This window comes from Paramisgurnus dabryanus, chromosome 3, assembly GCF_030506205.2.
Source record: "Paramisgurnus dabryanus chromosome 3, PD_genome_1.1, whole genome shotgun sequence".
NCBI lineage: Eukaryota > Metazoa > Chordata > Actinopteri > Cypriniformes > Cobitidae > Paramisgurnus > Paramisgurnus dabryanus.
The window spans coordinates 34,721,033-34,737,346 of record NC_133339.1 but is presented as its reverse complement, the minus strand read 5'-3'; the positions used below and the strand labels follow the sequence as shown (position 1 = coordinate 34,737,346).

General features: G+C 38.0%; 1 protein-coding gene across 1 annotated transcript in view; it reads right to left on the bottom strand.

Annotated features, from left to right (window-relative positions):
• LOC135766762 (5-hydroxytryptamine receptor 3A-like) overlaps positions 1 to 15,967 on the bottom strand; it is a 57,205-nt gene extending 41,238 nt beyond the window's left edge. The window contains exons 1-4 of the mRNA XM_065276235.2: positions 15,881 to 15,967; positions 15,414 to 15,592; positions 15,269 to 15,313; positions 15,068 to 15,177 (exon numbers count right to left, since the gene is read on the bottom strand). Of these exons, the coding sequence (XP_065132307.1) occupies positions 15,068 to 15,177; positions 15,269 to 15,313; positions 15,414 to 15,592; positions 15,881 to 15,920 (374 nt within the window). The 5' untranslated portion in view covers positions 15,921 to 15,967. The remainder of the gene's footprint in view (positions 1 to 15,067; positions 15,178 to 15,268; positions 15,314 to 15,413; positions 15,593 to 15,880) is intronic.
• Between the last annotated feature and the right edge of the window lie 347 nt (positions 15,968 to 16,314).

The window sequence follows — 16,314 nt, the reverse complement described above, 5'->3', positions numbered from 1 at the left end:
GCGGAATGCCTTATAAGGTCCACTTCCGGCCTCAGACTGTCAGGCTGGGGCTGTCAGTCTCAGACTGTCATGACGTAGGGTTCTGCGCTTCTGCAGTTGGTTAGTATTGACACCAACAACCAATTTCAGCTTCCACACATGTGATTTAGTAGACAAATCTTGCCTGTTTTTTTTAAGGTTTTTTTTAGGTTATTCTACTTCATTCACTAATAAGATTCGCACTGTGCGAGTCACTTCAGTCACTTGGTTGAAATCTCCCAATTGTTAAAGAGAATTGTTTCTCTACTTACTAATGCCAAGCAACTCAGATCACGTATGCAGCTACTAGTCTACGATTTCTCTGCTTGCAGGTAAGGGCTCCTCCTGTTACCTGAGGAACTCGTAATAAACACACATGTCCGTGGTAACTTTATCAGTAATGCAATTTTAAAAGTTTGGTGTGCTTAGTTTAATTTCATAACGACAAATATATCAACACCATGTTTAGAAGATGTCAGGCTTTGTTGACTTGGAAGTGAGAGGAACATGTCCTGTTTCAGATTGACAAAAGATCCACGATGTAGGCTTTGGTTAATGCAGCCACACAATCACTCATCCGCGCAAGAACATGATCTTGTGAGTGAGTCCCAGACAGAGCCGCCCACTCCTGCATGGGTCCTGTGAGTGAATCACTCACATCACTATGAGTCAGTTGTTTTTCGAATTACGAGGACTGCTGCAGCAGTCCAACGGACTCACACACACAGGTCTCTTGTTATGACTGAGTCATTCAGAGTAGTGGTTTTCAATCTTGTCCTAGGGGACCCACTGTTGTACATTTATCGTCTTAGAAAACTAAGAATAACGAAGGGAGACGTTGCTTCGTTTCAGACGTTTAATGAAAAAAAATGAAAGTAAAATACAGCGTGTGCTTGTTCAGCAAATCGTTCACAAGATGGCCGTTCTAGAATCCCCCAGAACCATTCACAAACCTTTCCGTGAATCACGTGACCTTTTCCATTGCTCAAGGCATCCTGGGTAATGAAGTCCATTCACAAATCAAAATGACACAATGTTTTAACCACATATGTATCTGTAACATGAACTGTTAATCTAAATGTTGTTAATCTAAACGTTAACTTACTAAATTTTAACTTATCAATCTTAACCCTTGTAACTATTATTTTAAATAGTTTTCTAACAACCTTTTCTCAACACCCAAAGCTCTGCATATTTTGTATGTCTCCCTTAACTGACACACCCAGTTCTGTTCATGGATCTCTCCCTTAATGAGCTGATGATCTGAATCAGGTATTTTAGATAAGGGAGACATATGCTGCATCCGAAACCGCCTACTACATACTATATAGGATGCGAAAAGCAGTAGGCGAGGCGAGTAGTATGTCCGAATACATAGTATTCGAAAAACAGTATGCGAAAAGTACACGGATGACCTACTACTTCCGGTTAGATTTTGCAGTGTGCATACGATGGACGTTTCACTATCCCATGATGCCCCGGGAGAGGAGTTATCCAACGAAGAAGAAGAGGCACGCGGTTGTTTTCGTGCTGAAATGACATGACGTGATGATGACGTATGTCACGTGATGTAGCAACATGGCGGATGTAGTACGTCCGAATCTCATTCATACTACTCGGATTCATACTATACAGTACCTACTGTTTTAACGCCAAGTAAGTAGGTACTTCATCTAATTCAGTACCTACTATACAGTATGCGGTTTCGGACGCAGCCATTCAAAATGTTCAGAGCAGTGGGTCCCCTAGGACAGTGGTTCCCAAATCCAGTCCTCGGGACCCCCCTCCCAGCATGTTTTAGATGTCTCCTTATATGAAACACCTGATTCCACTCATCAGGCTAGGCTGGAAGGCATGATTTTTTTCCCAAACCAGTTCAGATAGGAGTTTTACTTAAACATGAGCTCAGGGGCAGAAAGAAATTTGATTGGTTCACAAAAATGACCAATGAAAGTCCTCAACCGGAGCCTTCAAGGCAGCTTCTGCAGTGAAGCAGTTCGAGCTCACCGTTGGTCAGGTGAGTAGAGCAGATGGTTAGATAGGAATGTGACTGGTTTTGAATTCAGCTCGAAATGTTTGGAGCGTTTAAGTTACGTGTCTCCACGTTTTCACGTGTCCTTGGCATGACCTTCATTTTCGTGCCAGATTCACGTGTTGAATACTCAATTTTTTTTCCTTTTTTCAAACCATTGTCGATTGGGATTGGGGTTAGATTTGCGAGTTTTTTAATTTTAAACTGTTTTCGCGTGAAGATGAAGTTGGGTCTGGGTTAGAATGGCAGTGGTTTACAGGTTTATTTGTCAGAAATTTAAACTGTTTTCACTTGATGTTGGGGTTAGAGTTGGGTTTGGGTTAGGATGTCATTTTTTGTAACAAAGTTGTTCTAACCCCAATCCCAAGAGACAATGGTAAGAAAATAAGAAAAACAATTGAGTTACCAACACGTGAAACTGGCACGGAAATGAAGGTCATGCCACGAAAACGTGGAAACACGTAACTTAAACGCTCGAAACATTTTGAGCTGAATTCAAAACCAGTCACATTCCTATCTAACCATCTGCGCTACTCACCTGACCAACGGTGAGCTCGAACTGCTTCACTGCAGAAGCTGCCTTGAAGGCTCCGGTTGAGGAATTTCATTGGTCATTTTTGTGAACCAATCAAATTTCTTTCTGCCCCTGAACTCATGCTCTGAATGACTCAGGGTGCGTTCCACTCCAGTTTTAGACACACACTCGCGAACTTCCCTAAGCACTTCCCCTCGGGGGAATCCCTGTCGCCATTTTGTAGTGCGTTCCACTTCGTCAAGTGGACGAGGGAAGTTTGTATGGACAGACCCTCGCTCCCTCGATTTTGACCGAGGGAGCAAGTCTGCTTCATATGTACACTTCATGCAGCTTCATATCCCACAATGCAACACGATTGTGATGTCACTTCAGCAACTCGCACTTTGCACATGGAGGGGGCGGTCTCCACTTTCCATGTGATCAAGGGCTTAGGGCGATCCATTTGAACCCACTTCAAGTGTTCTAGCCTTAGTGGGCACTCGTACAACGTAAGCAATGATGTACATCCGAGTGAACGAGACTGAGGGAAGTTAGGGAGGGAAGTTCATAAAAAAACGAACTGGAACGCAGGGTCAGTCATAACAAGAGGACCTGTGTGTATGGGTCTGTCGGACTACTGCAGCAGTCCTAATATTTTAAACATTTACAGTAGCCTTAATCCAGTCAAATATTGCAACAAATCAGCCTACATCAGTGTTCCCCAAATCTTAAGCTCCAACCCCAATCAAACTTACCCACCTGTATTTTTCTAGTGATGCTGAAGGCTTGATTTTTTTCCCAAACCAGTTCAGATAGGAGTTTTACTTAAACATGATCTCAGGGGCAGAAAGAAATATGATTGGTTCACAAAAATGACCAATGAAAGTGCTCGTTGGTGTTTTAAGCCCTCAACGGAGCCTTCAAGGCAGCTTCTGCGGTGAACCAGTTTGACCCACCGTTGGTCAGGTGAGTAGCGCAGATATGGTTAGGAATGTTCCTGTTTTTGAATTCAACTCGAAATGTTTCAAGCGTTTAAGTCACTTGTTTTCCGTGACATGAATTTCTTTTTTGTGCCAGGTTCACGTATTGGTTAATTAATTTTTTCCTTTTTTCAAACCTTTGTCGCTTGGGATTTTTAAACAGTTTTTGCGCAGTTAGGCTGTCATTTTAAAGGGGACATATTATGAAAATCTGACTTTTTCCATGTTTAAGTGCTATAATTGTGTCCCCAGTGCTTCTATCAACCTAGAAAATGTTAAAAAGATCAACCCAATAACTTAGTTTTGGTAAACCATTTTCTGCAAGCATGTGAAAAATAGGTCATTGTAATTTGGCCCTTATTGTGATGTCAGAATAAGGTAATACCACCCCCTTTATCTGCACTATCCAACCACAGCACAACCATTTAGTATGGAGAGAAAGAGAGGGATAAAATATTTCACAGCACAATTGAGTTTCAATTGCAACAAACCACCATCATTGTGATCAGTGGTTGCACTTCATCCGCTCATTTGCATTTTAAATGACACACCCAAAACGGCACACTTTTGCTCAGACCTATTTTAGACTTAGTTTACATCTTTAAAAAAATCTCATAATATGTCCCCTTTAAGCATTGGTTTATGTTAATATATGTCAAATTTTTAAACTGCTTTCGCTTGGGGTTAGGATCAGTGGTGGGCAGAGCGAGGCTTCGTGAAACACTGAAACAGTTGAATCAATTGTGCCGTATGTTTCGAGGCTTCGAAACATCAATCCGAAACCGCCTCCACAGTGACACCTAGCGGTCGTTTGCATGTCTTTACATGAAGCAGCCTTGACAAGATTTTAGACGAGCGCTGACAAATTGTATCCCACATGTTGTTTGATTGACACACAAGTGATAGAATGGGAGAGTGGATAGTGCTCTCGACTCTCATTCGTAGATCTTAGGATCGAACCTGGGAAATGTATGTGCTACGTCATCATAATAAAATAGTTTTGTTGTTGTTTTAACATCTGTTTGACAACTACATGAGCTTTTAGGCTCACAATTGTCGATAACTATAGGCTATTCGGGTCTATTTAATGAAAAAAAATAGAATAGAGATATACCAAATAAATAATAAGAGATTCATAAAATATATCAAGCCATAATATGCCACATTGTTTACATATAAAGATCTTTATTCAAATATATAAATTGTTCTGTGTTGATAAACTCAACCAGCTACTTTTTTACATATAATTTCTCCAGCCTTTGAAAACATTCTCACACAAGGGACACTTGCTGGCATGCATTTTTTGTAAGTAGCCTAAGTGTTACATACCTATGAGGAAAATTTACTTTTCAGTAATTTATAGTATTTGATCTTGCCAAAAACGCATCTATGAGGTATTGTCAGTTGTTTCCTACCCTGTCAGTTTAAGATTCGAAGCAGATTCGACAGGTACGCCACCTTTCGAAATACTTGTGAAATGCACCGCTTGGTGTTTCGAATCACTTCATCACGTGACATGGGTGTTTCGAATCACATTTTGGAGTAGTGTTTCGAAACATTTACGCTTCGGGATCTCGACACAGTGTCGAAACGTCAGTTTCGCGGGAGCCATCCCTAGTTAGGATGTCATTTTATGTAACAAAGTCTTTCTAACCCCAATCCCAAGCGACAATGGTAAGAAAATAGGAAAAACAATTGAATAACCAATACGTGAAACTGGCAGTAGCGCCTCACTGCAGAACGCGACATCCAGGGGGCGGGGTTGGATCCCGATCCAGAGATCCCATTGGTCGGCAGTTTTACCACAAGACACGTCATACTGTACACGTGTTGCTGCGTTACCAGTTCCGCATTAAGTCCTAACTAAATTAAGTTATTATTTTGACATAAAAACTAACTTTACTTATGACTACAATAAAAGTAGTGCCTTTAGGGTGAAATGTAAGTTTTTTGCTATAATGTTTTGGAGTAAAACATTTCGGGTAAGCCTATTATGAGTAATCTTCCCACATGCAGTTTAAGACCTATTAATGGATACAGTATAAATATCCATAATTATAAAAATATATAGGCTATGTTATTTAGAAATTAATAAATTGAATGTTTATCTTGTATGGACTTTGAACTTGTTTTAATGCGTCTTTGCTTACAGCCATTAGGAAACAGGTTTCCCTCGTAGATGGTTTACTTTTTTTATTTGCTAATAAAAGATATCAAATAAATTTGTTTTTATATTTACTCGTATAGGGATAGCTGTGTAATAAGTGGGATAATGTACAAATAAATCCCTTCAGTGATATCAAACTGTCGGGAACGTTTCCTTCCCTTTTCTTACACCTAACTGTGATACTTTCTAAATTATGAATCTTTCTCAACTATATTATTAATCAAACGTAGACTTAAATTGATAAGAGCAAACGTTGGCGACCACAGGTTGCAACTAATTGCGGGCTGCAACAACGCAAATATACTGGTTCATTTGGCAGAACAAAGTATATAAAGTGGGAGGAGTTGGATCTAGATCCAACCCCGCCCCCTGGATGTTGTGTTCCGCAGTGAGGACCATCTCGAAACTGGCACAAAAAAGAAAGCCGTGCCACGGACATGTGAAAACGCGGAAAAACTTAACTTAAACACTCAAAACATTTCGAGCCGAGTTCAAATACAGTCACATTCCTATCTAACCATATCTGTGCTATTCACCTGACCAACGGTGGCTCGAACTGCTTCACTGCAGAAGCTGCCCTGAAGGCTCCGTTGAGGGCTTAAAACACCAACAAGCACTTTCATTGGTCATTTTTGTGAACCAATCTTATTTCTTTCGGCCCCTGAGATCATGTTTAAGAAAAACTCCTATATGAACTGGTTTGGGAAAAAAAATCACACATCATGAAGACCTTGATTAGCTTGCTCAAGTGTGTTTCTATTAGGGTTGGAGCTAAACTCTGCAGATTTGGGGAACCCTGGCCAACATGAATCAGTGGGTTAATAACACGAGCAATGCTCGTTTCTCCTAGTCCAGGAAGCTTTATATGTCACTCTCTGTGTGAATCCCTGAGTGGCCGACCAACTCATCGTCGCGCATATGCATCCCTTTGTACTCGGAGCTGCAGGAAATTATTTTATGATCTGGAATAGCAGACAGTGGTTCACTCAGTCCCCCAGTTGATGTTTGGTGATGTAAATTAACTTGTTGTTGCAAGTTATAGAACTTATGGCAGCCTATGTAGAGTTATTTGTTGTAATTCTGTTTTAAACATTTTAAGACCTTTGTGTTTGATACGATTTCTCATTTTTGATGCAAAATCTGGAAGGACTCAACTGACTTGGGTTAATGGTTATTAAGGACACATGGTTCCCGAGTCATTTTAGGGATCGGGTTAAATGATCTGAGTTTCGAGTGACTTGTCATCACTACCCTGCAAGTAAGCCTACAATGGCCCTGTATAGGCATAGCCTAAGGGCCCCACGCAGGTTTGCTCACTGGAGAAACGTTGGCCCCTTAGGGCTGGCCCTGCATGGGCAGCCCTCACTTAGCCCCCAGAAAGTCCTCATACAGCAAAATCCCCAGAGTTAAATAAACACTGCTGGATGTATATATTGTCCCAATCAGAGGCGGACAATCCATGTGCCATGAGTAAAAGTCCTCTCCAGTATTTTGTTTCAATCACCTGGATTTGCTTATTAGCACAGTTTTTCAGCAGGAGGTGAGCTCCTGGCTCGTTGGTGTTTTAAGCCCTCAATGAAGCCTCCAAGGCAGCGCTATATACTTGGAGCTGCCTGGAAGGCACTCCACGTGCCCCGAGCATTTCAGCCAATCACAGCACTAGTGCTAGATATCGAGCCTTCCGTCAGCTTCTGGCAGTTTGAGCTCACCATTGGTCAGGTGAGTAGTGCAGATATCGTAAGATAGGAATGTGACTGTTTTTGAATTCAGCTCGAAATTTTTCGAGCGTTTAAGTGAAGTGTTTTTGCGTCTTTACGTGCCCATGCCACGACTTTCTTTTTGTGGCAGTTTCACGTATTGGTTACACGATTGTTTTTCATTTTTTCAAACCATTGTCGCTAAGGAATGGGGTTAGATTTGTGGTTTTCCTCAAAATTTTTTTTTTGGCTGTTTTCATGCGTTGGGTTTGGCATAAATGTAGATGTAATTTTAAGCATTTGTTTGAAAAGGGGCACAAAAAAGAAAGTCGTGCCACAGACACGTGGAAACACATCACTTAAGCGCTCGAAACATTTCAAGCTAAATTCAAAATCAGTCACATTCCTATCTTACCATATCTGCGCTACTCACCTGACCAACGGTGAGCTTAAACTGCCAGAAGCTGGCAGAAGGCTCGATATCTTGCACCAGTGCTGTGATTGGCTGAAATGCTCGGGGCACATGGAGTGCCTTCCAGGCAGCGCTGCCTTGAAGGCTTCGTTGAGGGCTTAAAACACCAATGAGCCAGGAGCTCACCTCCTGCTGAAAAACTGTGCTAATTAGCAAATCCAGGTGATTGGAACAAAATACTGGAGAGGACTTTTACTCATGGCACATGGATTGTCCGCCTCTGGTCCCAATCTTACAGAGTGTTAAAAAGTTACACTGAAGCAGAATTAAAAGCTCTGTTATCCTCTTTCTCACCATCTCTGCCTGAAATCTAAAATTGCATTTTACATCTTACTTGTAGAGTCATTTTTTATTTACTTTAGGTTTAGATTTTGTTTTATGTAAAGTCACCATTATTGTGATCAGTGTTTGTTTTAGTTGATTTTGACACTTGACTCTTGCCTTGTTCAGTCTTTTGACTGCTATAACTTTATGTGTTTAAGACATGTTGGTTATAGTCCACATCAGCACTTAAAAGTGTAGTATCGACAAAATATACTACCGGCACACATGAAAATGAAACAGCTGATAAATTAGCAGAAGAAGCGCTAGGAAAAGAACTGATAGCTATTAAAACACCTTTAGGAAGAAATTAAGTCAGATCAATAATTAATCAACCCATTCTCACCAAAAAGCGTACAAATGACACGCAGTGTGATTATCGTGCAATAGATACGCCAAATTCCGATTTTGCGTGCATATGATACGCCAGTCCTTCCCATTCACTTATATGGCGAATCGTTTCGTGACGTTTTATTTATTGTTTTCTCATTTGTTTTCTGTTTTTTTTTACCATTTTCGCTTGGGTTTAGGGTTAGAACAACTTTTTGTTATATAAAAATGACATCCTAACCCAAAGCCCAACTCTAACCCCAACTCCAAGCGACCATGGCTTAAATATAGATAAAAACTTAGAGAAACCTGTATATTAAATAACCTGCTTAAACAAATGTGAAATCTAACCCTAAACCCAAGCGAAAATGGTTTAAAAACAGAAAACAAATGAGAAAACAATAAATAAAACGTCACGAAACGATTCGCCATATAAGTGAATGGGAAGGACTGGCGTATCATATGCACGCAAAATCGAAATTTGCTGTATCTATTGCACGATAATCACACTGCGTGTCATTTGTACGCATCTTGGTGAGAACGGGTAGAATTAATAGATAAGTAATAAGAGTATGGCAACAAAGATGAGAAAGTAGTAGTACAGGTAGGTGGTATTATAGTATTGTAAAATCAGTGGGGAATAAAGAATCGTGCTATGGAAGACATAGAAAGGAAGAAGTAATGATTTCTAGACTAAGGATGGGTCATACAGGGTTAAATTCAACACTGGCATTAATGGGAAAGCATGGAAATGGTATGTGTGATGAATGTGGTGTTGCTGAAACAGTAGAACATGTGCATTTTAAGCGTAGCGATCTTTTTAGTGATATAAAGAACAGGCCAGTGAGCATCATGGACCTATTGGGAAAGGACTTGAGTGATACACAGAGGTTAGAGCCTACAGGACTAGATCGCAGGATCTAGAGCCTGAGAAGTAGGAGCAAGTATCTCTGAACATCCTGGAGGCTGAGGAGCTCAACGTGGAAGCTGGAGGAGCTGAAACACGCAGCGTCAGCTAAAGCTTTGGCTCTGATCATTTGAGATGTTAAAGGGTTTACGTAAAGGGTGATTAATAATGTTTTTGTTTTTTTGTATTTTGCTGCAATTCAGATCCATTACTCATGGGTGCAAGGTACACAGTAGGTGGCAGTAATAAACCTAAGGAGTAAACAGCCATTAAACAAAAAGAAGAAAAAGATGTTGGTTATAGCAGACAGCAATTCTTTGGTGGTGGTTAGTACTGCATAATAAACTGTTCATAATAAATGTGGGGTATTAACACTGTTAACACAACCAGGGGAAAAACTAGCGAGCAAAATTTAAGGGTCAAGAGTCCAACTAAAACAAACACTAATCACGATAATGGTGACTTAAAATTAAAGAAAACATCAACATCTAAACCTAATCAGTGAATTGTGTTTTCTACAGCAATATATTTACTGAACATTTAGAAATAATGTTTTATAAAATAATAAAATGCAATGTTTCTCTATCTTTACATAACAATCAAACAAGTCAATATAATAAACAGTTGTTGTTTTAAACATTGTGTAAACATTAAAACATGACATTGTCATAACGTTTAAAAATGGTAAAATGTAACATTCCTCTAACGTTCAGACAACACAAAAATGTTCTTAGAATGTCAAGAAAACTGGATACTTTCTATGTTGGCAGAACGTTTTTGGGAACGTTCTTAGAACTTTTTTCTGTTAGCTGGGATATCAAAGGGATAATCTTTCAGAGAATCTGAGGTTTTTATTTGTGTTATGTTCTACCAATTATTAAAACATTATAAAATTAAAGCTTTAAACATATGACACTAATCTGAATAAGACCACTGTAATGCTTTTTTTTTATTAAGCGAGACATCATGACTTCTGATACACATCTCAACAATGGTGACAGTAAATGGTAAGAAAGTTTCACAATTTTGTCATGTTACAATGCACGATGGGAATTATGAATGAGTTTTATACAATCCTGGAACCTTGTTGTTGATTGTCACCATGGTTGTGTAATATGTCTGGTTCCCACCATTGATTAGATTTGTGTGAAGATGGAACTCTTAAGACTAAATGGATTTCTACAGCACTGTTGGGTTTCTCAGGATTGACAAAAAGTAAAACAATACACTTTTCAAATATTCTGCAACTATATTTGATATAAAATCACTGGATCACAATATTTATGATTTCATAACAATTAGCAAGAAAAAGCTTTAAACCTACTTTATCTCATCTTCCTCTGCCTCTGCTTTAATAATTTTGTTTATAAACACACTATTGTAATGAACAGAAGAAAACTAACACTAAACTAACACAAGACCCAAGTGTCCAACTAAATGAAACACTAATCAGCACAATGGTGACTTAATTAATTAACCAGATTTACCGCAGTTTTTTAGAAGTTTAAAGGGGTCATATTATGAGATATATTTAAGATCTAATATAAATCTTTGGTGTCCCTAGAGTGTGTATGTGTAGGCCTGAGCAAAAGTGTGCCGTTTTTGGGTGTGTCATTTGAAACAAGTAGAGGTAGCTGCAGGCTGGAGCAATGGGCGTGGCAAGAGGTCGGAAAGAAATGGGGTGTGCCACGAGGAATGGGGCGTGCCGTAAGGTCTTTTCAATTGGACGCGAAAAGCTTCCTGATCCGCATAAAAGTGAGCCATAAACTTAATCACTATATATTATGTTGCTTGCTGATGTATGTATATAAACAATTTTTATCGTAACACATAGAGCAACACTCACACGCTGTTTGCTGATTCACTCACTTCTTTTACTGCTTTATTCAGTACAGAACTCACTCTAATATAGAACTCTGTTGCCCCCTAATGGCAACTATTCATATAGCACAACATTTAGCTGCATATATAACACTATACAAAATACATTTCTTTCACTGTAAAAATAACAATAATGATATTGAGAATACATTCAAAAGTACGTTACCTTCGACACCTTCTGTATGGCGCGTGTTACATGACGTCATCACCACCGCAACTTTTTCAGGATCAATCATTAAAAACATTCATAATGTTTGTGATAAATGCACTTTTTGTAAAACATCACTTAAAGATATTAAACATTTATTTTTGTATTGCCCCTTTTCTATTTCATTTTGGACTGACTTCAAAATAGATATTCCTAAAATAGAAATTCCCAGTATTAGAATTTAGAACCTCATGACATTTAACTTTGTTTCCAAAATCCATATTTTTCTGGAAAATAATTATATAATTAAATTATTTTGTCGACGTTTTATATGCATAATACACAAATAAAAGAAACCCTCCTATATTACCTTTTATAAGACCTCGCAGTATACTTTGAAACCCAAACATGAGATCACAAAACAAAAAGGTTTTGAAAATATCTATAACTACTTTGATTCATAAACGTTTATTTTTGTATTCATTTGTATTTTTCATTTTATACTTGTTATTCTCCGATTTACACATTTTGAACTGAATGTACAATGCTTTGTATTCATCGTTTTTTATTGCATTATACTTGAAATGTCTGTATTTGAACTAAATAATAAAATAAAAAAATCATTAAAAAACAAATTATTATTTTAAAGATAAAAATGTCTCTAAAAGTAATGTTATTTTTATAAAAATGGTACAGCAAATGTTTTGGCTGTGTAAAGGCATATACGTGTTTGATCAAACACTCACCATATAATCATTAAATGAAGTAAAAACGGTTTAATAAACTTATTTTAAGTGACATTAATCAATTAAGCAAAACAAACACCATTTTATCCAAAAGAAAAACATTTATTCAGTCATTTTTACAATTTTTTTTTTGAAACGTCAATTGAAGTTGTCATCAAAGGCTTGTGTTCTTGTGTTCAAAACTCATTCCTTCGAACAGAAGCCATCAAACTCTCTATCTAAATAGAAAGCACAGTGACCTCCTTCATGGCGAACCGCGCGAAATCTGTGGCTTTGCAAATGGCTTTGTATCTTGCGATATTCACAAGGTCTAACAACACTGAGAGCACAGAACGGACATCGACATAAATCGCCGACTCGGATGTGTTCGATGCAAATGCAGTCATTAATTTTTCTCACTGTAACAACATGTTTCTGTCAACAACAATTAAATAATCCACGAATCTGAAAAGATGTCAAGCAAAGAGACCATCAAATTATATCGCACATGTATTATATCTATTTTCTTCTTTCCTTCAAAAGAAAATTACGATTTATTTTTAACTAAAGAAAATGACGTATAACTATGGTTACAGCTGATTGGCCAACGCAGTTGCCAGGAGGAAGCTCCTTTGACCAATGAGAAACCTCTTACCACGCCTCTACCTCCTGCCAGGCCCCTACCTCTTGCCACGCCCATTGCTCCAAGCTGCAGCTACGCCTGTCTCATTTGAAATGATGGTGATTTGTTGTAATTGAAACTCAATTGTGCTTTCAAGTCCTTCTTTTCTCTCTCTCTTTCTCTCTGCACTAAATGGCAGTGCTGTGATTGGATAGTGCAGATAAAGGTGTTTTTTCCCTGTTCCCAGACTGTACTCCCTTTGGAGCATAGTCTGGGGGTTTGTTTTTTTAACCTACCCTCCCTCATGTAATGCTGTATTTCTTCCTAATGCCCTGTCAACCTGTTCTGTCTACCCCTTGTCAGTTTATGTATTGTGTATATGGACAGGTTGATGGATAATTTCACTGGTACTTGTACCATGTGACAATAAAGTGCTTTATTGATTGATTGATTGATAAAGGGGGCGGTATTACCTTATTCTGACATCACAATAGAAGCCAAATTACAATGACCTATTTTTCCACATGCTTGCAGAGAATGGTTTACCAAAACTAAGTTACTGGGTTGATCTTTTTCACATTTTCTAGGTTGATAGAAGCACTGGGGACACAATTATAGCACTTAAACATGGAAAAAGTCAGATTTTCATAATATGTCCCCTTTAACTTATCTCTGCAAGCAAGTTTAATTTTAGATTTCAAACAGCGATGATGATAGTGATAGATTCAATTAACTATGGGGATTTATTGCATTTAATTTTCTGTCTTTCTTCATTATTTTCTCCAGAAAAAGAGTGGTCAAAATAAAAAAGAATTCTCCTGTAATGCAATATGTTACTTTATCCTCTCTATCACCATCTCTGAGGCTGTTTACACTTGGCATTAACATGCGTTTTCGTCGATTGGATCACAAGTGGACGCCGTTAATGCCAGGTGTAAACGGTGTTCAAAACGTTTTGAACGCGTCCACTTTCAACCACTTTCAACCACATTCAGAGGTAGTCGAAACCACTTTTGATCGGATCGCTTTGGAGTTGCGGAACGCAAATGTGGTTGAAGTGTTCGAACAGCCACACGCGACCGCCTTCTCTCCGCCCATTTATCTAATCTGAGGTATTAAACACAAGTTTTACGTCTTATTTTTACTTCTGGCGTGAACATATGGTGAACAGCGCTATTTTTAGCCTTTCATTGATAAAACTACTGCGGGTGTTCTCCATAGTTTCGTTTTGAAAGCGTGAAAGTTGCGCGATCCTATTTCATCAATTGCGCTGAAAATTCAGAGAAAGCTCCAACATATAAACGTACAAAACACTCTGCAGCATGTATACTTGCTAAACAAAGCAGTGGACTCCGACATAATATTAGTTTGTGTCCATATAAACTCATAATTACTGCCGCTCGCATTTGAATGACAGCAGAGAGACTCGCCCACCGTCTCACGGACCGTCACCTCACAGTATTCCAGACAGAAGCGGTCGAAAGTGGACAAAAGAGACGGATTTAAATACCAGGTGTAAACATAATGTGTCTCTCTCGTCCACTTGTGATCCGATCGATGAAAACACATCACCAAGTGTAAACAGCCCCTCTGTTTGAAACCTAAAATTACATTTTACATCTTACTTGGACAGGTGTTGGCTGTTTTATTTAAAGTCACCATCATTGCTGTCAGTGTTTGCATTTCATTACTTCATTTACGTTGTTACAGATACACCCAAAATGGCACATTTTTGTTTGCACAAAAGTGGCAACTTTAACATGCTATATTAAATTATCTGTGTGGTATTTTGAGCTAAAACTTAATGTACAGTGTGCACTTTTGGGGACACCAAAGGCATAATTTACACATTAAAAAAATCTCGTAATATGATCCCTTTAACACTTTTGTGTGTCAAAGAAACTCTGGCCTTGTTATATTAACTTAAAATAATGTTATAAATAATATTCGTATATTTACTCAGGAAACATTTGTTTTACTTACTACTAGCTGATTAGTAAGTTAACCTTAATTTTCCTTTTAAGTTTGCTTTGGAAAAATAAGGGCAATCGGTTTCATTTGTTTTTTTATGTAAACTGAGCCTGTTAGATTTTACCGTGTAGCAATGCATTTACATATTGATTTTTTTTAAGGTTATGCAAACTTTGATGTGCTTTGCTTTGTAAATTTCATAGTGTACATATAGACCACTGTAACTATCCATATTATAGCGGGAAACGGCCAAATAATTAAAAAGTTTTAAAAAGCTCTCACCTTTCTGCGATGGCAATGTCTGGAGTCCAAAGCAAATCTTTTTGAACTGTAATTGTTTCAATATCACAATAATCTGCAGGGTCCCACAATTGTCTTCTTGTTTTCCAAAACTGCGAAAGAGTTTTCACTTGTAATGTAACAATATATATTTTTATACGTTTTAAGTAAAAAATTAACAAAATGGAGTTTTAAACCACTTACAGTGAATATTTTTACTTGTGTTGAGATGCTCTGAGCTTTTTCATTCTGTGGATAAAAGCAAATGTGATGAACCACAACTGCTTGACATCTCAGATTCATACTGTAATGACCCAAATAAAGAGATTAAATAATACTGGACTCATACCACATCTGTTATGGAGGTCACATACAAGTCCACATAAACTTTGGTGACTGTAACTGAAGTTAAGGGTCGCGTGTTATTTAACAAATTGTCTTCCCTCGAGCTAAGAAAATTAAAAAGTCCACGATAAGCTGAGCCAGAATCATCAGTACCGCAATATTCTCCACCAGCAGACATCCAACCTGCAAACATGACACTTCATATAACACAGCTCAAATATATTCACCAACAGTCAAACCAAGCAGTTTTTATTTTCTGTTAAAAGTTTTATACTTTTTACATACTTTTGGTCTGCCACACATAAATGTACACCTTGCTACTAGTTTTAAAACTAGACATAATATACATTTCTATTAAAGTATCCTTAAATTTGTGTGGTGCTTTTAACTGAATGTGTTTTATTTGAGAAAATTATTATAAAAACACAATACATAACACAAATCATAAATATATTCTTAAAAGATACTTACAGACTAATGCAAGTGAAAAGGTTACCCAGTGAAGGTACATGACCAGTAGTTTAAATAAAATCCTGTCTGAGATACTTTTGGTGGAGGATGAAGATTCACTTTGGTACACATTATTGTCATTTGCTCGTATTTATACACTGTGAGTGACAAACACGCTCCACCTGGTGCTTGCTGTCCTCTTACTGTTGTTCTGTCACTATAAAGATTTAATTAAATTATTTAAAATATAAACACACATTTGGAGCAATGCATGCTCAGGTTTTATTGTCTTATGTATATGTTTTGTAGTTTCAGCTGATGGTGAAATAATGAGTGGAACAAGCACTGGAGCCTAAATAAATATTAAGAAACCTTAACAATAGGCTACAATATTAAAGGGGTCATAGCGTGAAAATTGGACTTTTTTCATGTTTAAGTGCTATAATTGGGTCCCC